We start from the raw sequence: 25,292 nt of genomic DNA on the forward strand, positions 1-25,292 counted from the left end.
AAGATCTTCCAGGTATCAAATCACTCTCTTTCAGAATACAGTCATTCAAGTGAGAATTGCTAAAAATGTGAGCCACTCAATGACCTGCATCAGAACCCCTGAAACCTTTCTAAAGTGTGTGTTTCTGGGCTTACAGGACAGATTCCAGGAGTTCCAGAAATCTTCATTTTTTTATTCATGCACATTATATTTTTTAGATTATATCAGAACACCAATTATTTTCATATGGGACCCACAGAGATGCTGAGAGGAAAAATCTGAAGCAATTTTCTAAAGCCGTTTTCTTTTCATTGACTGTATACCGCCCCCCACCAACGCCCCCACCCCTCTACCCCCTACCCCCGCCCCACTGGCCCAAACTGCCAGGTACAAGATGGCAGTCAAATGACCAGATCTAATTTTTATGCTCCTGTTCCAAACCCCTAACCAACTACGAAAAGGAATCAATGTCTATCCTCTTTTTTTTTTTTTTTTTTGGTTTTTCGAGACAGGGTTTCTCTGTGTAGCTTTGCGCCTTTCCTGGAGCTCACTTGGTAGCCCAGGCTGGCCTCGAACTCACAGAGATCCGCCTGGCTCTGCCTCCCAAGTGCTGGGATTAAAGGCGTGCGCCACCAACGCCCGGCCTCAATGTCTATCCTCTTAAACAACACTATAACTACAGTGTGAAGTTACATCACACAAATGACAAATTTTTAAAAAGATCATAAAACTTAACAAAAGCTCTGACCACCAAATCTGTGATTCCAGAGAATGCACACAAATTTCTTAGATCCCATACTCATATTTATCAAGAACAAAAACAATCTGCTACAGAAGAATTAGAAAAACTTTAAATGTCTTGAGAAAGGATTTGAATTGATTGACTGAATTGACTAAAACAACAAACATAATAAGAACATTAGCCAACAAAATGATCTTAGAAAGTGTCAAATGTAGTTCCCCATGGAGCATAAGAAATGACCATGACTGCTAATGTGGGTAAACAGGTATTCTAACCCACAGTTACTGGGGAGGTGCACCAGGGGCTATTTGGTAATATTTTTAAAAGTTGCACATCTTTGACCTGCAACTGGTCTATACTATAGAAAGGGATGAAACACTACCCAGCTCATTCTATGATATCAAAGACAAGACAAGGACACAACAACAACTATATACTGATTGCCTCAAAGAACACAGATGTAAAAATTCTCAATGACCCGGTCCTCGGGGGAGACCTTGATCTGGAGGAGGTGGGAATGGGGGGTGTGCTGGGGGGAGGGGTGGGCGAGAGAGGGAGAACAGGGGAATCTGTGGATATTATGTTGAACTGAATGGTGTTGTAAAATAATAATAATAATAATAATAATAATAATAATAATAATAATAATAATAAAGAAAAAAAAAGAACAGAAAGAAAGGAGAAAAAAAAATTCTCAATGAAACACTTGCAAACCAAATTCAATGATACACGAAGAACATGGGCCACATTCAGTTGGTTTCATTCCAGGCATTTAAGGATAAATGTTAGCATATACAAATGAATGCTTTGTGATGTAGAACATTGTGGGATGACTCATCCCTAACAGGCCAGAGGGCCAGCCAGCCAAACCAGTAATAAAATACTTTCTGAGAGCCAACCTGGGTCTGTCTAAGGGCCTTAATAACAGCAGCTGAGACATGATCTGAGATGACCTGGACCAATGAGAGGCAGCCATGTCACAACAGCAGATGCATATTCATCAGACCTTCCCCTGGGATGGGGTAGAGGGTATATAAGGCTTGCCTCTTCCTGAATAAACTGAGCTGCTTGTTTCAACATTCTCCCAGTGTCTATGACGTTTTCTCTCCACCTACTCACCCTCTCCCCCAAAAAGGAATAGCACAAGACCCTGTCACAGAACATAAATAGACTTAGGGATAGAAATCATATCATAAACTCAAATAGAAGCAGGAAAAACCTTGGACAAAGTTCAGTATTTCTTCATAAGTAAAGCCCTGAGAAATCAAGATAGAAGAAATATATTCTATATAACAGATTTATAGTTAACATTATACTAACTGGGGAGAAACCTTAAAGTGTTTCTTCTAAAGTCAGCAATGAAACAAGGATGTTCTTCTATGAACAAAGATCTTTCTTATAAACATTTTTCTCAAAGTAGGTCACAAAATCAACATTTAAAAAATAACTAGCATTTCAATACAACAGTGACAAACTTGCAGAGAAAAAAACCAAGGAAAGAATCCCATTCACAATAGCTTTAAAAAAAAAAAGTATTTAGAAATAAATCTACTCAAGCAGATGAAATATCTTTATAATGAAAACTTTAAAATACTAAACAAAGAAATTGAGGAAGACAGAATATGGAAAGACTGCTCATATCCATCGAGATGCAAAATTTATATTGTAAAAAGACTTAAAAAAAAACCTACAAATTTGATTCAATCTCCATCAAAATAAAAATGGCATTCTTCACAGAATTAGTAAAAAACAATTAGAAAATTCCTATGGACACATAAAAGATCCAAATAAACAAAGTAATCCTACCAGAAAGAACAATGCTAAAGCCATCACAATACCTGATCTCAAATTACCGTAATGACAAAACAAACAAACAAACAAACAAACAAAAAAACCTGTGATACTGGCATACACACACACACACACACACACACACACACACACACACACACACACACACACACACACCTGACAGCAGGAAAAGCATAATACCCAAGACATGAAACCTGCCTAGGTGCCCTTCAACAGGTAAATGGGAAAAGGGAATTTAGTATATAAACACCATATGTTTTTAGTCATGTTTTCTCTCATATGAAGAATTTAAATTTATATATATATATATATGTGTGTGTGTGTGTGTGTGTGTGTACACATACATGCATATATGTGTACACATACACACCATGCAAGCCAAAGGGGACCAGAAGTAAGGGGAAGGGGAGAAATGAGGATGTCATTAGTAGATAGTAGGACATGGATATGGGCACGGTACAATGACATACATGCATATAAGTATCATGATTCCCATTATTGTGTGAGATAATACATAAAAACAACAAAAATAAGTATAATGACATGTATATATGAAAATGTCAAAATGAATCACATTATTTTGTATACCAACTAAAAAGGAAAAGAGCCCTAAACTCTTTTTCAATGAGATAGTATCTGGAAAGCCATTCAATTATAAATCCAAAATTCTATAGCATTCTCTATCTAGGAAATGCACAATTTGTCCATTGTATTCTAGTTAATCATACTCATTTGACCAATTAGAAGGATCTACATAATGATCAAATGTATTAAGATGATATAAAGAAGGAGCCAAAATGGGTATTTAATTTCTTATATCAGAGAAGATAAAACGGAGCATAAGCTTTTAGATTTAGGAAGTTCAAAAAAGCATCTTATCCCTACAGAAATGGGGTTCATTATCAGGTAAATGAAGCTGTAAGTTCAAGACAGAATAAACCTAAGTGACTAGTATGTTAATTCTTGACCTCCTAAAAGATTACAGAAGTCATATAATAAGTGTAATTTCTAGTCACTATAAACCAAACAGCTCAACAAAGCAAAAGCTGGCTGTATACTGGTAAGTCAAATATAGGCATTTTTGTTTATTGAACATATCCAAAATGTGCTAAAACTCACCAATAAGTATACTGCTGATATAAACTGGCTGTATAAAGTGACTCAGCAATGCTCCCTGTACCCCAAGCACCTCCCATCTTGTTAACTTGTCACTTGAGGACATACTGTTTATTCTATTAACTCCATCAGCAGAACAGTAAACAGTAAGATAAATTTTGCCTTCAACAGCCACATGGAGACTCAGTTCTTCATTGGCTTCAAATGCAGAAATAGAATGTGGATTAAGGCGTCTAGAGAGAGAGAAAAAGTTTTCTTTAAAATAATAACAGTACAAATTTGTTAAAAGTAAAATGTGCATGTTCTCAAGATGTGTTTTCTAACAGGTTTAATTTGCCAGCACACACTACATTCCAATAACATGAACAGATGCAAACACAAAGAAAATAGGGATAGATTCATCAACCCTCACCAAAAAAAAAAAAAATTAATGCAGAACAAATCACCAACACCGAGCTTCAGCATAATTTTCCTATTATCATTCTTTACATCCCTTAAAAATAGAATGGTAAGGCCTAGTACAGTGGTAAATGCCTTTAACTCCAACACTTGGGAGGCAGAGGCAGGCAGATTTTCATGAATTCAAGACCAGTCTTGTCTACATAGCAAGTTCAAAGCCAGCCAGGGATATATAGTGAGCTGTTGTCTCAACCCTCTGACTCCCGCCAAGAAGTTTAAGACCAGCCTTGGCTATATAATGAGTTCAAGGCTAGTCTGGCCTATATGAGACCCTATCTTAAAAAACCCATAATAATAACAACAGAAATTTTTGTTCTTGTAATTTGTGAGCTAGCTTCTTCTATATAAAAAGATTTAAAACTACAAAATGATGTAATAGAAAAAGTTTTATTTAAGAGTCATCTATGGTAAAACGTCAATAAAATCTAAAGTTATTTTTCTTGAATTTTATCTATCCATAGATCTTATTTTCAAAGTGATTCTTAGGATCTTTTATAAAAATACTGCCCATAGTTATTTCTAGATGGTCAGATTTGGGATAGGGTTTTCTTTCTTCACTATGCCTGTCTGTGCTGTTCAGAGTTTGCCTTACCTGATACTATGTATTCATCAAAGCAATGACATTTTGACCACAGAGCAGCTTTTAATCTCCTGTATTTGAATATAAGTATTGCATAGACCCATAATTTCCTAAAGCTTGTGAAATCTTAAAAGCAGATTTTTCAACAGACTAGAAAAGAACGTGATGAAGCATGAGTACTTTTAAAAACTGGTCTAGATCAGAGTGAATGGAGAGGAGGGAGATTTGTGGTGCTCTGAAGCCCACAAATAACTCAAGGCTACACAGAAAATATGGGTTCAAATGATCTCACTCTTGAGATAGGGGTTCAGAACATATATACAGCAATCATCCTATCTTTTAAAAATAATAATACTTACAACTGTGACTTAATCTGGGCTGATCCTTTAGGCAACTGGTTCATGTAGAGGTAAATGTTGATGTTCTGTTTCAGAGTAAGGAGACTAGAAGCTGGTTCTGTACAAAAGATTGACTTTTCCATCATAGCAGGATTTTTGCTATAGAAGAGTAGAAGCTGTCTATAAAAGTACCTAAAATAAATGTTGTAACTTTGTTGAGTAATAACATTTATTGCAGCTATTATCTTAATGAGTATCATAACCAAATATAACATGAGCAATGTCTCTGTATGTTAAAAGCTTTGATATTGATAAGAGTCTTACCATAACTTTAGCTTTATCTAGTGAAAAGTTAAGTCCCTCAAGAAGTCCTCACACTGGACTGCCCTGTAACTTGGATTAAAGTGTCATTGCTTGATTACTATTCTACACTGCACATTTGAGTCTCTATCGTATCTTATAAAGAACCCCTAACTCCAGGTTCCCTGTTTCTTCCAGAGATAGTTGTGAAAAGCCAACTTGTTGCCTTTCTTTTCTATCAAAACAAGCTACTCCTACTATTTTACTACCCTCATCACCAACAGTGGCTCCTGTTTCTTAGTGTTGTTAAAGAAAAGTCCAAGAGGACAGCTACAACACAGAGAACATTACATCGTACTAAGAAGTGAAATAGATATCCTGAAAGAAGGCAACTAATTGATAAGGGACTGACATTACTTTACAAAACATCATGACCTTAAGATATACTCTATTTATTCCCATTACCAGGAATACATAATTAAACACCAGTATGTAACTATGCCAAGCACAGGAAAGTGCCACACTTGAGAAAAGCATTAAGAAGGTCAGATAATCCCATCAGCATCAAGAAAGAATGGACAACCATGAGTTGCAATGTCCTAATGGGCTTCCATAGTAATGTTGTGTATGTGTGTGTGGTTTATGTACACAAGTGCACATGATAGTGCACATACAAAGGCTAGGGCAGGGTGATGGGTGTCTTCCTCAATTGCTCTCTCCCTTACTGCCTTGAGAAAGGCAGTTTGGCTTACAGTTTGGGATAGGTTAGCTGACAAATCCTCGAGCTCTGAGGATTTGGCTGTCTCCACTCCATAAAGCTGGGGGCACAAGAACACGCAGCCATGTCTAGCCTTGTATTTGAGTTCCAGAGATTTGCAAGCAGGGCCGCATGCTTGTAGGGCAAGCACACTGACCCATCACTCCAGCACTCTAACAAATTTTAAAATTCACAATTCTTTCTTTATTAGAGATATCTACTTGTATTTTTTTCAGGTAAAACAGGTCTACATTTGTTTTTAGATATTCCAACAAAGAAAAGAGCAATAGTGAGCATACAGAAATTAAACAAGAGTAACAGAATGTTAGTAACTGAAAAAACTGGATGAGGACACATACTTAGACTTTGATTAGATATTTGGTATAATGGAATTTCATAAGAAGTTTAATGGCTTAAGAGAATCAAAAGTTGGTGTATATTATGAGATGTAACACTCAATTCCCACTGTTAATGTTTTTATATACAGTAACTTCTAAAGAGAAAATTCTTGGCCATTTTGAACCACCTGCTACTCCTTCCTCTTGTTAAGAGCAGAATGACTGATCAGTCTGGAAAAAGAGAGGGGGATAGAAAGAGCTAGAGATAGATAGATAGATAGATAGATAGATAGACAGACACAGAGACAAGAGAAATCTGACTTCAGCACCCTTCCTTCTCTTTTGATCTATCAGTCTAAAGCAGTGGTTCTCAACCTTCCTAATGCTGCGACACTTCAATACAGTTTCTTATGGTTGTAGTGACCCCATCTATAAATTTATTTCATTCCTGGGTCTTGGGCATATACCCAAAAGATGCTCAACCACATCACAAGGACATTTGCTCAGCTATGTTCATAGCAGCACTATATCTGTAATAGCCAGAACTTGGAAACAACCTAGATGCCCCTCAACTGAAGAATGGATAAGGAAAATGTGGTACATTTACACAACAGAGTATTACACAGCCATAAAAAAAAAAACCAAAACAATGGTATCATGAAATGGTAAGCAAATGGATGGAACTAGAAAAAAAATCATCCTGAGTGAGGTAACCCAGACCCAGAAAGACAAACATGGTATGTACTCACTCATAAGTGAATATTAGATGCAAAGCAAAGGATAACCAGGCTACAATCCACAACCCCAGATAAACTAGGTAAAGAGGAGGACCTTAAGAGGGACACACATGGGTTGCTCCAGGAAGGGGAGAGGGTTAAGATTTCCTGGGTAAACTGGGAGTATAGGGGGTGGGGTGGGAACATGAGGGTTTAAGATGGCCAATTTGGGGGAGGGATAGAGAGGGAGAACAATGAAAAAGATATCTTGACAGAGTAAGCCCTCTGAATGAGGTGACAGTTGTGTGGCTTGATCTGTTTGTGGGTCCCCTAGCAATGGGACCAGGACTTATCCCAGGTACATGAATTGGCTTTTTAGAGCCCATTCCCTTACTCATCAAGGCCTTACTCAGCCTTGATGCAGCAGGGAGGGCTTGGTCCTGCCCCAACCTGGTATGACAACCTGTGTTGAATACCCAAGGGAGGCCTTACACCCTATGAGAAGTGGATGGGGGTGGGATGGGGAGGAAGGTAGGAGAATAGAGGGAGGAAGGAAGGGAAGGGGAACAGTGGTTGGTATGGAAAATTAAAACGAAATTTAAATAAATATTTCATTGTTACTTCATAAATGTAATTTTGCTACTGTTATGAGTTATAACATAAATATCTGATATGCAGGATATCTGATATGCTGCCCTTATGAAAGGATCATTCAACACCCATCAAAGGGGTTGAGACCCACATGTTGAGAACCATTTGTCTAAAAGATGTATTGTTTATACTCTGCTAAATCACAGACTATGCTTGGAATTTGTAACTGGAAACCTGTGCTTTTCTGGTGCTGCCTTTGGGTAATGTGGTAGTCTGAAAGTAATTGGCTCCTATAATCTCATAGGGAGTGGCAATATTAGGAGGTGTGGCTTTGTTGGAGTGGGTATGGCCTTGTTGGAGGAAGTGTGTCACTACAGGGGCAGGCTTTGAGGTTTCCTATGCTCAGGATACCACCCAGTATCTCAGTCAGCTTCCTGTTGTCTGCAAGATGTAGCACTCTCAGCTCCAGTACCATGTCAGCCTGCATGCCACCATGGCTACTTCCCCTACCCCTGGCTTGATGATAATGGACTGAACCTCTGAAACTGTAAGCAAGTCACTCCAACTCTTTATAAGAGTTGCTGTGCACATGGTGTCTCTTTACAGCATTAAAAACCCTAACAAAGACAGATAAGTTTATCTAATTTAGAAGTGAAATAAGATCAAGTTTACTTTGTGCAAACTTGTTACACTTTCCAATAACTTTAATCATTCAAAAATGGAATTATAACTTTAAAATATCTTACAGGGCTCTTAAAACTTAGTTCACAAGGAAGTCACCAACATCTACACAGGACATTGTAATTACCATGGTGAGGTTACCATAGTAACACAAAAATATCAGATGACTTGTATTAGAGGTTGTCATATTCTCTACTCTATTATGAGTATCGTTCCACTTGTAAACAGGGAAATTTCTTTATAGTTTTCTTTCTTTGGTCTGAGAACATTAATATTTGAAGGCTTTACTTACCTAAGGAGAGACCTTCTTGCTGTAACAACTGCATGAGTATCATGCAGCACCCTCCCATTCGGCTTGATGCACTGGCTGTAGTTGTATTCACCTGTGCCTACAGCTACAACTTCATGATGTCCAGCTAAAAATAGCAGCAAGTTGTTAGTTTTAACCTCTCTCTTTCATTGCTCAAATTCTACCTTTATAATCACTTTTAAAGATTTTATTTTTTATTTATGTGTATGTATGTATCTGTGTTTATGCTATGTATATGCCAGTGCCCCAAGAGGCCAAACGTGTTGGAGCCCTTGGACTTTACAGGTGGTTATAAGTCACCCAAAGTGGGCACTGGGAACCAAACTTGGGTCTTCCGAAGAGCCAGTAGGGCTCTTGACTGCACAGCCATCTCTCCAGTCCCTATCCCCAATTTTCAGTCAGATAAAACTAATAGAAAACGCAGTTCCAACAGTCTTAGAATGTTTTCAGAAATGAAATTTAGATGTAGTTATCTCAATTTAAGTGGCAACTATCTTATGTCACAGTTCATCATCTAAAATTTTAATATAAGCAACATTTTACCAAATAACCTTAACCTTCAATATGTACCACAATTAATCAGACTCCATTTACTATTCTACTTCTGAATACTCTCTATATAATGCCTCTAATTGTTTTCAGTCCACTCAAACTCTATAAACCAAATTAGTTTTTTCTGTTATACTGAAGCTGATTTATTTTAAATAAAGAAGATCCCTATGTATTTCCCTGTTTTTTTCCATCCACATTTTGCTGTGTTCACACTTGAAATTCCATGCTTTGAAAATGTGCAATTCAAATCAGCAGTCTTTTTTCCTCTCACATCCTAATCATGAGTCCTGTCAAGTGTAGTGAGTAGTTCATTGCTTTTCCTTCAAACCAACAAAATTCACCCTATCTTCCTCATTCCACCTTTTACTTCCATGTTGATGATCTCAGATAATTTAGTTCAGCCCTTTGAACAAAGTTCAATTTACATCTGCAACCTGCATGACTTACTAATTCAACAGAAATTAGAAATGTCCTGACATAGACCGGGCCTGAATAGATGCTAGGATTAAACGTTGAAAAAGACATACTTTCACTAAGCATGCAGGAGACAAGGGGGGAAAGATAAACAAATCCCAGATTGTAATATGTTCTTTGAAGGAAACAAATATGGAACTGATGTGAAGAGTAAGAGGTTATTATGCAAGGTTGGTGCTCAATCTTCTTCAAATAAGCTGGAATTGAAGCTGCAACCTAAGTGGGTAAAGAAATCATGCAAGGTATCACCCTGAGGAAACAGAGACAGCCAGCACAGCTGTACTAGGATCCTAGTGTGAGTGTATGCTCAAGTATGTGTGAGGGTGTGCATGCCTGTTCATGTGTTCATGTTCAGAAGCCAGAAGAGGATGTCAGGTCTGCCCCTCCATTACTCTCTGCCTGATCCTCTGAGGCAGGATCTCTTTGTGAACCTGGGGATCACTTCTTGGCTAGGCTGGAAGCCAGCAGCCCCAGCAGTCCTCCTGTTTCTACTCTGCTTGAAGCTAGGGTTGCAGGCATTCAAAGGGAACACTCAGCTTGTTATATGGGTTCAGGGGTTAAAACTCTGGTACTCGTGATTGCAGACCAAGCGCTCTTAACTGCTGAGACATCTCCCCAGGCTATTTCTTTTAAAAAAATTTTCATTACGAAATGTGCACAGAATTGACATCAATGATAGTAATCCCTAAAGTACATGACTGACAAGGGCCTATCTACATGAACAACATACCAAAGCCAGAATATATTCTTTCTCATTTTTTAGCATGATATTTTTCAAACAAAGTTTGTTTTTCTTGTTTTTAATTCTCCTCCTTCAGTCCCCTTCTCTACCGTATAGCTTTCCACCTCAGCAGGCTCCTTTCTACTTTCATGTCACATATATCCTTTTGCCCTTACTCCCTTTCCTTAACACTTACTCTTCTTTCCTCTTGTGGTCTCCTATCTAGTTTCACAATCTATGCCCACTCCCACTTATTTACGCACATGCAAACACTAAAAGTTAAAATCTGCATATGAAAGAGAATGTGATTTTCTTTTTGGGCCTTTGTCAGATCATTTAACTACTTTCCAGATCCATCCATTTTCCTGTTAGTTTCTTACAACTCAACTAAAATAAGGCAAGGAAGGTAATGCAGTCTAGAAACACATGAGTTACTGCAGGAATGTTCACTTAATTTCCCTCAGATTTTACTAGCCCACATACACACTTGTATTTTCTAGAACATTTTAGTTCTCTCTCATATTCTTCATACAACTTCATGTCACCTTCCAGGATTTCTGTGAACATGGAGACACTATTCTACCATGTGAACTTGAAGTGATATTTTTATCCATTCTAGTTCATTATCATTATCTTCATATCATCAATTTAGATATGAATTTTCTTTTTTTGTTCATGTTCTTAGTTCTTACACAGAAATTCCAGTATAACAGCTTCAACTGCAATTATCTAATTCAGGTTTAACTTCCATCATCTTTTCTTTCAAGTGGTTTTCAACCACTACACATGAATTTACTTTAATTAAAGTTTTAATTCACAGTATAAATTAGTAAATTTAGTAAATCACTAAACTCTAAATATTGGGCTAAATTATTTACATTACAGTATTTAATTCAACCAACTCTAAAATGTACACGTTATTATTTCCATTATATCTATTTTTAAAAATGAGAAGAAAATTAAAGCACAGAGATGCTAAGTATGTAACTTGCCCAAAGTAATTTTTGGTTGTAGATCTGTCTGGTGCTATGTTCCCAATAAAAACATACATCAAGTATTCCTGATGTATATATATTTTGCATTATCTATCTTATTAAATCTAATTTTTAGCTGGCTTTTTAGCCATCTCTTAGTCTAATACCAACCATAACTTATCAATCTAAATATATTTTATTTTACTCCTTTACATCTCACAATATTGATAATACGATAAATTCACCTCCTTGTTGTCCAATAAGTATTTTTGCTATTCTTTCCCCTCATAACTCCTCTCTCTAAAAATATTTCCTTTCCTCTACTCAGAGAAACCTCACTAGCATTTAAAGTTTCTGCCTAACTCTTGCCTGTTGCAGAAGATTTTCACTCAGTTCCTTCTCTATCTGAATTCTCATAACTTGTTTTTCGAGATAGGGCCTCACTATGTAATTCCAGGCTGACTCTCAAGTCAGGATCCCCCATCTCAGACTCCCAAACTCTGGGATTACAAGAGTGTCTCAACATATCCAGCTTCTCACACATGTGCATGATTAAAATCAGTTTTTCATGTTTCATCATCTTAGATTTTCAACTTATATATCTATATCCAAAAGATGTATGTATATATAAGATATATATGCTGTATCTAATATATTTATGATCTAGGTAGGAAGAGAAGATATATATATGCTGTATATCATAAAAATTCCTTAAGAATATATCAAATATCAAAAAATGTTTTATCACAGGGCGATGGTGGCACACGCCTTTAATCCCAGCACTTGGGAGGCAGAGGCAGATTCTCTGTGAGTCTGAGGCCAGCCTGGTCTACAGAACGAGATCCAAGACAGGCACCAAAACTACACAGAGAAACCCTGTCTTGAAAATACAAAAAAAAAAAAAAAAAAAAAAAAAAAGGTTCTATCAACATCTCTAATGTAACTTCAGGGATTAGCATGAAAGTAAAACTCTAAACATTAAAAGGTAGGGTAAAGTTAAAATAGAACTGCAACATCAACATGTCCACAGGAACAGACTCTTCTAAATAGCTATATTTTCAATGTCTGCTATACTGAGGCCTAGATTTGGAGATGGCAGAGCTTCTGGTCTCTATTCTGTACCTCTCCACTGGCTCCTGGTTAGTCCATTTAATTTCTACTTTTGAGAGGCTTTGCATCTAATGACTTACCTACCAGAAACGATCACTTCAAATCAATGCATCACTACTGTCTACAGAAGCAGACAGTTAACCCTATTACTGAAGTATAATTCAAACCACTGAGGTTTAATTAATTCTGCAAAGTAACATATACCAAATATACGGACTTACCTCTTTCAATTATAAAAGCAGCCAATGAACTGCTATATTTCAGATATTGCGAGTGGGTAGAAATTAGTTGACTAAATGTTTCTTTAACAAGCTGTGAAATCTTGGCATATTGGACTTGTCTCCCTTCTAGAAAAAAAAAAAAGCAGTACAAATTTGAAGAGAAATTTTTCCAAGAAATGTTTTATTTTTTGCAGTTGCATTAGTTAATTTATAGAGACACATGGACAAATTTCCATTTTTTGTCATGGTTGTATTCAGTTGTAAAAGAATACAAATTAAGCTGGGCAGTGGTGGCGCACACCTTTAATCCCAGTGCTCTGGAGGCAGAGCCAGGCGGATCTCTGTGAGTTTGAGGCCAGCCTAGGCTACAGAGTGAGTTCTAGAAAAGGCGCAAAGCTACACAGAGAAACTCTGTCTCAAATAAATAAATAAATAAACAAATAAATAAATAAATAAACAGAATACAAATTATAGAGCTTTGTGAATAATTTCCTATGAATGATATGTCAGTATCAACCTCACTACCTGAACACTCTGCTTATGTTTGCTGAACTCAGTCTAGACATGACATTCAAACTCATGATAAACAGGGTATTTTTTTTGGCTGTACATTGCTGTCTATGCCACATATTTCAACATTCCACTTAATGACAATAATCCTCCCCAACTTATGACAATCAAAACACATTCATCATAGTCATCATGACACAAATTACTTAGAATCTGCCCCAATGAGAACCACTGCAACCCAGAAAGTATTTGCACTTCTCATATAGTTCCACATTCCAACTAACAAACTTCCTGACCTTGAAAGATGGTTCAAGTAATTCCCAAGAGTAACCAGAATCACTATAGAATAGTGTATATAACCAAGAATATAAATTAGTTACCCAGGAAGCTTGATTTATTTTTAATTTTTTAATATGATGGTGCCTGAAATAGCAAGGCAGAGCCCTGGAGACCTAATATTTTGTTCATTTACAACTGTGCATTGCTAATGAAAGGTCATTGTTCTAGAGGGTAAGCAATGGCAAAAGTCACTTACTTCAGTATTTCTCAAAGTTAGTTGTATAGCACTGCTTTTTGTTTCTTTGTTTTGTTTATAAGACAGTATCTCACTGTATAGGCCAGGCTGGCCTTAAACTCATGATCCTCTCGCCTGGCCTCTGGAGCTTTGGGGTTATATGCATTTGCCAACATGCCTAGACCACTGAAAAAGGTTCTTAATTGATAAGTCTTTTCACCCTAAAGGCTTCTCTGCTGACGCAGCAATCCAAATAAATCAGACCGAATTGGAATAGCCCAGGTTTAATGGGTAAAGCGTTCCCGGGTGATTCCCGGGCCCCTCAGAGAGGAGACCAGGACGACAGACCAGAAGAACCATGATTCTATTTTGGGGGGGGATGCAGCTTCTATACCCTGTGGGAGTGGTCTTGAGCCTCTCTGGGGGAGGAGCTGTGTTTGATGGGCTTGGAAGGGGCAGGTTTGGGGAAAGAGATTGGGAAGGAAGTTGAGGTGGATCTTCCACCAGAACATTCCAGACTCTTTGGGTACAGGGATGCCAGGGTGCCAGGGGTTGAAGTGGAGCTCCCACCCAAACATTGATATTAAATTGGTGGATGTTAATGGTTTATCAGGTGGTTCATAGTTCATTTAATATTTTCAAAGAAAACTGAAATGATTTTGCATTTGTGCGATGCATGTATATGAAATGTATGACTATTTAAATTTTTTTTTTTTTTTTTTTTGGTTTTTCGAGACAGGGTTTCTCTGTGTAGCTTTGCGCCTTTCCTGGAGCTCACTTGGTAGCCCAGACTGGCCTCGAACTCACAGAGATCCGCCTGCCTCTGCCTCCCGAGTGCTGGGATTAAAGGCGTGCGCCACCACCGCCCGGCCTATTTAAATTTTTTAATAAATTCTTTTAATCATAATTTTCTAAAAGGCACACAAATGTATTAGCAGTCTCAGTGCCTTGCTAAGTGGATATAACTTATTTTAAGTCCATTTATCTGTTCTTATTTTCATTGAACTTGCCTTTTTATTTGTTAATATTATTAACACTATTCTTGAAACAAACCAGGTGAGTCATATTACAAAAAAGATAAAGAGTAAAAGGACAGTCATAAAATTATAAAATTAAACTTTGAGTTAAAGCTAAGTGAACTGTTAGTGGTTCTGTTTATCACCCAGAATTCATGGTACAGGAAAAGAAGCTTCCATTAAAATGTTTTTAATTATTCTTTTTTTATGGAAGAAAGATATAGATTCATAAGTTCCCCTCTCCAGATGCAGAACCACTACCACCAATTCTCTACATGTATTTTGAAACACAATCTATAAATATCAACATACTTCATTGAAAAAATAAAACCAAGACCACACTAAAGCCTACTCTTTGTATTTACTTAATCATGAACAATGAAGGTGGCTGTTAATGTTTTTTTATTCTCTTTAATCGTTCTAAGAATGAATGTACTATATGGTTTGCATTATTTTGTATCTTATTTTATGATATAGAAAGTACACTGCAATTAGGGCCAACAGAATACAAATTATGGATATGGTAAGAAAATGTTTTGCTGCATATTAAAAACATCACAAAGAACATTTGAGACTCATCACTGTGCCAATATATGAGGAGGATATAGCTCAGTAGTAAAGTGCTTCAAATGTACTCCTGGGTTCAATCCTGAACACCATAAAAAACAAAACAATATGCTAAAATAGCTCTTCTCTTAATTTAAAGATGTATTTTTATTTATATGTGTGCATTCTGTTTTTCTGTGTGAATGCGCACGTGTGTGAGGGGGGGCTCATGGAGACCAAAAGAGGATGTGAGATCCCCTGGAGCTTGGAATTACAGGCAGTTGTAAGCCACCCAACGTGGGTGGCTCTGGGAAACATACTCCATTTCAGTCCTCTGCAAAAGCAGAACACGCTTTAACTGTTGAGCCATCTCCAGCCCCCTTGGTCTTAATATTGAAAGAAATAATATTCTGAATATAATCAAATCAAATAATTACTAAATATTCCTCTCAGCAAATGAGTAAAAAAAAAATGAGCAAGCACAATACTGTTTTCCCTGTACATGTGTGCTAGCTATTGAGGGAATAAAACAGCATCACAAGGTATTAGGAATAATGAGATGAAACCGTGACACACACAAAATCTGTTCACAATATCCTTTAAAGATATTTTATCACGTGTATATGTGTGTGTGTGTGTGTGTGGTGTTGTAAATGTGAGTGCAGGTACCTGTGGGAAGCAGAGGTGTTGAATCCTCTTAGAGCTAGAATTACAGGCAGTTGTGAGTGGCCTGCTATGAGTGCTGGCAACTGAATTTGGGTCCTCTACAGGAGTAGTAGGAGATCTTAACTACTGAGCCATCTCTCCAGCCTTCATATGCTACTTCTTTGACTACAAGTTGCTAACTTCAAGAGATACCCATTATCATGATAACCTGAATCTATTTTCAGAGACAGTATACGACTGAAATACAGTCTATTAGAAATGTACTTTGAAGCAGACAGACCTTGATAACTGGCCCAAAAATGAAATGTTGTCAATTTTTTGTGTGTCTCAAATCTTTATTTTTTTTCTTCAAAAGCTTTAACATTCAATTCCTATTTTAACCCCATATATTTGTTTACTCACCCTTTTCTGACATTTGGCTCCAAAACTTAATTTCCAAAACTGGACTCTACTTTTGCATTATTAACTGTATCCTTTCTGACTCACATACTATGACAGGTTCTCCTAGGGTAATATGATTTAGATCCTTTATCAATTCTTTGAAATCTACCCCCTTGATCATTAAAGACATTCAGAGGCTAATAGGAATGGCAAGACCTTTTCTACCATAAGCAACCACTCTTGCAGACTGAGCCATCAGGGATGTTCATGAACTCTTACACCTCTGAGGTCAAGTGACCACACCTATCTCTTAGTGGATTTTGTCTCTTGAATGTGCTTATTTCCATTGTCTGTCCATGCAAGCACACAAATAATTGAGACCTTTTTTCTTTGTCTTAGAAAGAGGACTAGAACAGCAAGGCTGACTAGAACCAAAGTTCTCAAACCCTAACCTCCAGGTCTAGAAAAATGAAATGAAAACTCTTTTCAACTTACAAATGCCTTCCTTAAAGTCTGAAGTGTCTCTCAAATATCATCAGTATAGGAATTAAGAAGAATTTCCTGCCTTCCAGGAGACAATAGGCCACCAGTCAAGGATACAATTGCTTTACAATACTGAATATGACAATCATGATAAAACCATGCAAGTTCTGATTTAACAAACACTTTCTATACGCCAGAAACTATGTATTTTGTGCCTATCAACTCAATCCTCACAATAATTAGGTGAGGTAATCGCCATAATGGCAATTTTAAAAGTGAAGAAATTAAAGTACAATGAGAATTAATTAGTTCTTGGTCACATAAACAGCAATTTCAACTGAAGTTTTATACACACAAATATATACATATATAAATATGTACATTTACCTATACATTTATTCTCATCTATACATATATAAAATGTATATATATATATATTTTGTTTGTTTGTTTGTTTTTTTGTTTTTTCGAGACAGGGTTTCTCTGTGTAGCTTTGTGCCTTTCCTGAAACTCACTTGGTAGCCCAAGCTGGCCTCGAACTCACAGAGATCCGCCTGGCTCTGCCTCCCGAGTGCTGGGATTAAAGACGTGCGCCACCACCGCCCGGCTAAAAATGTATATTTTTATATGCATATATATGAGTTTTAAAGATTTTATGTGTTTTGTCATCATGTATATGTGTGTACCATGTACATGCTTTATTAACTTACCTCTTTATTAAAAGGATCCTGCCCACCAGTATTTCATGTGGTTCTGACAACTGAGACAAAGTTCTCATACCATCTAGGCAAGCACTCTACCACCAAGCTATGTCCAAGACCCCTTTCCCAATTTCAGAGAAGCCTCACTACATTGACAGGCTGCTTGGTGGACTGGCAAGCCTTGAACTTGCTATCCTCCTGCCTCAGCCCCCAGAACAGCTAGGATTTATATATGGCTGTACCATTGGAACTAGCTAAAATCCCTTTTTAAATCTTTCCTTTCCAACCTCATTTCTCTCACTACAAGCAATTTTTTAAGGAACATTTCCCCTTTAATAGAAGCATGAAAGGTCTGAATAAAATGTTAAGGTACATTTTCATATCTGTGCACTTTAATTTTTCATTGGGTTAATATTCTAAAAAGATCATGTCTTACCATATTGTACTTTTGAAACATATGCTGCTTCGGGTGTAACAACGGGTTCTGCAGGGATAGGAGGAGGTCCTGTAAATAAAACGAAGACATAAAAAGACAATGAAGTGGCAACCTTACAAAGAACTGAGAGCCAGCACTTTACTGTTCTGCAGTAATAGTAATCCAAAGATGCACTCCAAAAAATAACAACCCAAGAACGATACATAATGGTTCTATTTTCTTTACACTTCTGTCAACTCTGTCATTATCAAATACTCACTGGCTCAGTTGGTCTTCCTATTCTGACATCAGCTGTGCAAACTAATTTCTGAGTTTCCTGATCTTAACAGCACAGCCTAGCTTCCTTTGTAAAAGCTGCACCATTCTGAAACTCTTCTTACTTCAGATACATGGGAACAATCTGTTTACAATAGTACTTTGTAAAACATTTAAAAAATGTTTTATGAAAATGAGTAAAATTATTTTAAATGCTCTTATTAGGCTTTTAATAGGACAGTGCTACAAATTTTCTAATATTAGTCCTATTCTTTGCAAATGTTTTCCAGATCAGCACTAAAAGCCACAGAGCACATGAAAAACAAGATAATGACACTGGGACAGAGGGACACATGAGGAAAAAGATCAGGAAGATTTAAATGAAGAGGCTCTTGAAGCTAAGGTTTTTTAACTTAGTTAAAAGAAAACAAGATGAAAAACCAGTTAAAGATACAGAGACAAGTAAAGACAGAGTGGTGATGTTATCTGACATCTCACACTAGAGAAAATGCTAACTGGAGTTAGACACATAGTCCTGGACTTGAGAAAAGCAAGCTGAAAACTCAGAAAGAAGGATTTAAAATCCATTTACTCAAGAGAATATGGCTTAAGCAGAAAGAAAACTAGAGATATTAAAATCTGCTTATTATGAACAAATAATCTCAGTAACTAAAACAAAACTGTACAAGGAAAACTTGATTGTAAAATACCAGGTACAAATAGCCAAACAAAGTTGAAAATGAATAAAAATAGAGAATTCACATACACAGATTTAGAAACTTATTCCAAAGCTGTGTAATCAAAACAATATGACAGTAATCAAAACAGTATATTACTGGCATAAGGACATATACACAGACCAGAGAGCCCAGAAAGATATAATCTAGTTGTTTTTAACAGAAGTGCCAGGGGCATTTTTTTTTTTTGATAAATGCTCCCATGAAAACTAATATTCACAAGCCATAGAATAAAGTTGTACACTGGCATCTTATACAAAAATAAAAATTTATCAAAAATTTGTAAATGTAATAGCTAAAACTATAAAGCTCTAAAAAGAAACCACAGGGAGAAACTTCATGACATTGGATTTGGCAATAATTTCTTGGGTATGACACCAAAGATTACGGACAACAAAAGAAAACTGGATTTGTCAAAAAATAAAACATTTTATATATCAAAGGATACTACCAATAAAGTTAAAAGGTAACCCACAGGATAGAATGTTTTTATTTGTACATAAAGTATCTTATAAATACCCAGAATATACAAAGTTTTAAAAGTCACTAACAATAGAATTAGTTTAAAATGGAAGAAATGACTTTAACAGGATTTGTCTCTCCTCCTTAAAAAGATAATGTCCAATAAACACATCATCATCATCATCATCATCATCATCATCATCATCAATAGGGAAATTTAAGTCAAAACCACAAAAGATACTGCTTTACATCCTTTAGTATGACTACTGGCAAAACATGATTATATCTTTTTGTAATGAAAATGCAAGATCATTGTAACTATGAAACATTTCAGCAAACAGCAACTGAGAGAAATTATTCAAAATCTAATTTTTTAGTTGTTAAGTAATCCTTTATTAAGTCTTTCAGATGACTCCTTCTGGAAAATGACACATTCAAACACACTGTAGTCAGTTCAATTTACCTGCTGGTTCTATAACTCTTGGCTCAGCCTCATCCAGTTGTAGAAGCTCATCAAGAGCTAATTTTGCTGCATTGGATCTAGATTCCTTTTTATTTTGTCCCAGTCCAGTCTTGTACTGAATACCATCCACCACAGCACAAAAAGCAAAATATGGTCCCATAACATTACCTTGAAAAAGAGCCAAGAATGAATGCTACAATAATTCATAGAATATTCTTGCAAGTAATACCTGAATATTAGGAAAATAGTCCAGTATAAAATTCTAGAAAACTATTTAGTATTAAATGATCACATTTTAGTATAAACTCAACTTTGTGTAGACCAATTAGGGATTAAAATTATAGTTCTATCAGCCCCTAAACTTATTCTGTGGGTTCAAGAAGCTATATTGGCTGCAGATATAATGCAAGCAATAAAGACAGCTTCAGAATACAGTATAATGTATAGCAATGGTTAGCACTCAAATATTTACTAAACTACTTGAGAGGTAATAAAATATTTGAAGACTTCTAGAAGTATTCATATTTAAAACTTCAATACAAATAAAATTAAATTTCTCTCATCTTTGGATGGCCCTATTAACTTTATAAGCTCCAAATTATAAGGGATACTTTTGGAGAAACTTTGTATATCCATTAAAGCATCATAGTAAGCAACTGAATCCATTACCACTCAGGAAAGGGAGGGTCAGAGAACATACAGAAAGAAATAAAACAAGAAAGAGAAAAGGCATCTTCATGAATTAAACTGAATGCCTATTCTTCTACAAATTCTCCAACAGGATTACCTTTACACTATTACCTTTACTTGGATTTTGTATTTGCCTCATGAAAAATGAAATTTAATCATCTTCTAAATTTACAGGTAGAACATTTTAATGTTAGGAATCCATACTAAATTTCTAAATCACTACTTTTTGGCTAGGGACTGTCTTATTTTCTCACAACCATGCTATATTAATTGGTTTTTAAAAGATACACCCAATATTTTACTAGGAACTTAAATCTATATCTGGCTAACCTTGCTTTTTCTCCCTTACCTAAACATCTCTATTTTCCATTTTTCCATGTTTACCTGTATTTTTTATCTAAACTACCAAACCAGAGAACATTCTACATTCTTAACAAGTGGCTCAGATGATTCTTAGGTATACTGCATATTAAATTTGTTAGAAGTGTTCTGTATTAGAATGCTGAGCTTTGAACCTCACGCTGTTTACAACACAGGTTCACAAACGTACTGAATCATACTTATAACAAAACGAACACCACTGGCAATCTTCAGACCAGTGAAGCATTTACACTGGGCATTTTTAAAAATCTTTTTCTAATAGCTTACATTTTCTAAGGCTTATCTATTTGAGAATAGTGTAGGAAAGCTAAGAAGTTCAACAAAGATTGAGACCACAGTTTACTTTATACTACAGTGCACATTTTTGTCATGTTAAGTTTACTGGTATTTCACCCAAAGAAACTTCTTAAAAATCTTCAGTAAAATTTCCAGAGCTTTAAATTATGTTGCAAATCTTTGCGATACATATAGGAATATACAGGCAAAGTTGCAAAATAAGAAACAAAACTCTATGCATGCACACAAATATTTTAAAGCTATGTTTTTACTATCACATTTTTGGTCAATGCTTCTTTTTTTCTTTTTAAAGACAGGGTCTCTCTATGTAGCCCTGGCTGTCCTGAACTCACTCTGTAGACCAGGCTGGCCTAGAACTCACAGAGATCCACCTGCCTCTGCCTCCTGAATGCTAGGATTAAAGGTGTGTACCACTGTGCAGCTAGTCAATGCTTCTTAAAAGTACCTAATCTCTTATTTTCCCAAGTTCCTAAAGTTCTTACTTAGTGTCCACAACATGAAGAGATTAGAAGCCTCTTTCTGGTCTTAACTGATTACACTCCTGAATCCATCCACAGGTACAACATGGTAAAAGACTCTTCCAGGTTTAAGGGAGAGTGGAAGAAATGACAGACAAGTCTGCACATACAGCATCAACCACAGAAGCGCTCTTTTCAGATCAAATCCTTGAATTTCAGGGGCCAAATTTGACCATATTGTTTTCTAGGCATCACAGTCACAGAATGTTTCTTACACTTCAAGACAGATCCCTAACATTACCAGAAATGTGTCTTTATTGTACAAGTATTTGCATCATAAAACACTCATTAGCCCTAATAATGCATATTGTGACTGTAGAACCACTTATATGCCCTACTTCTATCGGGAAAAAATGCTAGCACTGGGATAATTAGACATAACTTCAAACTTGCCTGTTGTTACAGTCTCCTTAAGGTCAAGCTGAACACGCTGCATTTGTGCATATTGGTGCAAGGCTGACACAGGATTTATCTCTCCACGTTTGTATTTCATTATAAATTCTTTAGGTATTTTTTTTGGAGGAAGGACAGGATTTGAAATAGATGAAAGACCTTTGGAAAGCAATGGCTCTGGAAAATTACCTAAGAACAAATGTTTATACTGGTCAATTTGGTTTAAAGAAAATGAACAAAAGTACTAAATCCTTCTTAATTAAGCATATCTTTCCCCCAAGTTCCTACTAGACGGTCTGGGCACACATATAAGCACAACCTGCTATTGTAAATGTCATTTGGCACCCTGAGGACACATTGTACTGAAATATTAATGATATTAATGCTAGAAAAAATATTGGAACTTCAGTGATGTTTTCAGAGAAGTTATTTTCACAGATGTGCTCACTAAGGCTTAGAATGGAAACGACACAGATCTGGTTTAGTTGGGACTACAATCTAGTTTGTGCTCTAATCTACTGCTATAATGCCTATCCCACTGACCTAAGGTTTACAGTATGTTTGCCTCTACTTTATATTATACTAAGTGGTCTATAGAATACAAAGTACTTATTAGCCTAGTTCTTTCCCTGACACCTCATGGGCGGGTGTGCGTGTGCATGTGTTACTCTAAGTAATTTAACAGTGAAGGTGGAAACTAAGATATGCAAGGTTAAAGAGTTCTACAGGCCACCTACTGTATTGTAAGTCACAGTTACCAACTCCAAATGCGACAGGGCCACGGAGATGACAGACAGACAGACACACACCCCAAAACAAACAAACAAACAAACAAACAAACACTACACTTATTGGCGTTCCCAGGGTCTTAATGTACCAAGGCGATTCTACAAATAAAAAGGAAGTTGTACCTGTCACTTGTGTAACCTTGGATGCCATATTCGACAGGCTGCAACTTTCGGAGGAATAACCGGTGGGCAGAGTGACCGTCTGAGCTGATGACTGAACTGGCAAGTTCTTTTTCAGCATCTGAGCAAAGCTGGGGACCCTGGAACTCTGAAACCAGTCATTGTTTCCAGAAGTTTTCTCACCTGTTTAGGATGAAATTGGCAGAAAATAAAAAATCCCAAGGAAGTAAGCTCCCGGAAGGAGGAAGAGAAACCCACGAAAACTTTTAAATCCACAGATTTTTTTCCCCACACACACACAGGCTCCCATGGCTACTGCCAAATCCCTCTTTAACTGACCTCAAAACTGAGTTGTGTTTTAATAGACAATGAAGTCTTCAGAATTCCTCCCCCAAGCTCAACTACAAAAGGGAATGGGGGGACCACGGGGTGGGTGTGAAAGGAAGGACCAGGAGTCTCCTCGGGACTGAGGGGCCTCGTCAGCAAGGTCTAGAGAGGTGGGAACAGGAGAGGACAGAACGAACGGCGGCCCCCGCCAGCGCACCCCCGAGGCTGTCCTTCGCGCCCTCCCCGCCCAGGCTCGCAGGCAGGTGAGCGGCCAGAGGCAGGCCGAGCCGAGGGCCCGGGACCGGGGCTCGTCGGCTGCCGCCCGCGGTCGCCATCGCTGAGCTGCCACCGTCGACCTCTCGCCTCAGGCCTCTGCCGGGCACGCGGCCAGTCGCGTCTTTCAAAAGGCCCCTCGTGCTGACCCTGAGGAGTGGGGCCTGCGCCCCCGCGGCGCCCGTCGTCCAATCAGCAAGGACCCCCGCTCTCGGCCCCGCCCCGACGCGCCTGGCGCACGCCGGCTGCGTAGCCTGGTCCGGGTCAGGGCGAATGCTGCACAGGTTCCAGGCCTGCCTCTGTCCTGGCCATGGGCACGTCCGCAGCTGTCTACCCCTGTGGAAGACCACGTCCCAAGGTTCAACCTCTTCTCCTACCCTGCCCCCCTCACCTGCTCATGGGGCTGCTTGTCCTCCCCCCAGTTGTCTACCCTTAGCATGACCCCAGTCCTCACAGTGCATGGCATGGCTGCTTATCCCGGCCTCACTGAGGGTGACCCCAGCCCTCACAGAGCACCATGTCACATCAGTTGTCTACACCTAGTGTGCCAGCCCTCACAAAACACCAGATGGCTGTCTAACCCTGCCTAAGTGTCTGTACCTAGGAGGACTTCCCCAGGGTCCTTCCAGGCAGCCAGGGATACCTGAGACTTGTTTCAAAGACACTTTATCTCTAGGTAGGAACTGAGAAGGGCCCAGGGGCTAGACCTTTGACAAGCAGAAGCTCCATTAGGGTGGCCCCAAAGAACCATAAGGAAGTCAGATGTGAGGCTGGAAGCAAATGGCCCTAATATGTGGGTGACTGATTCCAACCCCCTTCCCCCAAAATACACACATTTTTTAGTCTTTTTTTTTCCTCATAAAAGTCGAAAGGAAACCTAACCAAGGTGTTAGCTGATAAGTAATTGAAAATATTTTAAACAGTAAATTACCAAGTGTTGGCATGCAATCAAGAAGGAATTCCAAGTATTGAGTTTTGTTAGCACAAAACTTACATTTTGATGCATCTACTCTTTTGTATGTATGGGCAATTTTCTCAAGAATTAGAGCTATTTTTAAAATTAAGGGAAGAGAAAAGGACAATAGGATTGATGGCCATTTACCTAGTGTAGCAAGAAATAATATTCATCCACAAGTATGTAATGAAATCAAAGACAATCCCATTCTTGTAAGTAACATTTGCAATAAGTATTTTTCTTTAGTTATTATCAAGATGTCTTGATTAGTTTGCTTGAGCAAAAGCCCATTAATAACTAATAATCCAGAAATTTTTGTTGATAAGAATAAAGATGAGAGTAAAATGTTTAATAACAAAATCCAGTTATATTAAGGTCAAATAGTCAAGGTAGATATCGAACAGAAGTTGAACGAACAAAAGAAATATATATGTTTTATATATATATATATATATATATATATATATATATATATATATATATATATATATAGAGAGAGAGAGAGAGAGAGAGAGAGACAGTCTCTCTCGGTGGGTAAAGGCACCTGCTGCAAAGCATAACTTAAGTTTGATCCTTAGAAGGAGAGAATTGACTCCTATAGATTCTCCT

At 37.4% G+C, this 25,292-nt stretch overlaps 1 protein-coding gene across 2 annotated transcripts in view; it reads right to left on the minus strand.

Annotated features, from left to right (window-relative positions):
• Adad1 (adenosine deaminase domain containing 1) overlaps nt 1-23,942 on the minus strand; it is a 36,061-nt gene extending 12,119 nt beyond the window's left edge. The window contains exons 1-9 of one of the 2 annotated variants that reach the window (XM_006991824.4): nt 23,673-23,942; nt 23,132-23,311; nt 22,221-22,409; nt 19,942-20,109; nt 18,025-18,093; nt 12,772-12,897; nt 8,702-8,825; nt 5,048-5,218; nt 3,653-3,882 (exon numbers count right to left, since the gene is read on the minus strand). In XM_006991824.4, the coding sequence (XP_006991886.1) occupies nt 3,653-3,882; nt 5,048-5,218; nt 8,702-8,825; nt 12,772-12,897; nt 18,025-18,093; nt 19,942-20,109; nt 22,221-22,409; nt 23,132-23,311; nt 23,673-23,790 (1,375 nt within the window). In that variant the 5' untranslated portion in view covers nt 23,791-23,942. Of the gene's footprint in view, nt 1-3,652; nt 3,883-5,047; nt 5,219-8,701; nt 8,826-12,771; nt 12,898-18,024; nt 18,094-19,941; nt 20,110-22,220; nt 22,410-23,131; nt 23,312-23,467 lie in introns of both variants that reach the window. The other variant, XM_042279013.2, reaches the window with a different exon arrangement.
• Nucleotides 23,943-25,292: the final 1,350 nt, after the last annotated feature.

Source organism: Peromyscus maniculatus, chromosome 6, assembly GCF_049852395.1.
Source record: "Peromyscus maniculatus bairdii isolate BWxNUB_F1_BW_parent chromosome 6, HU_Pman_BW_mat_3.1, whole genome shotgun sequence".
Classification (NCBI taxonomy): Eukaryota; Metazoa; Chordata; class Mammalia; order Rodentia; family Cricetidae; genus Peromyscus; species Peromyscus maniculatus.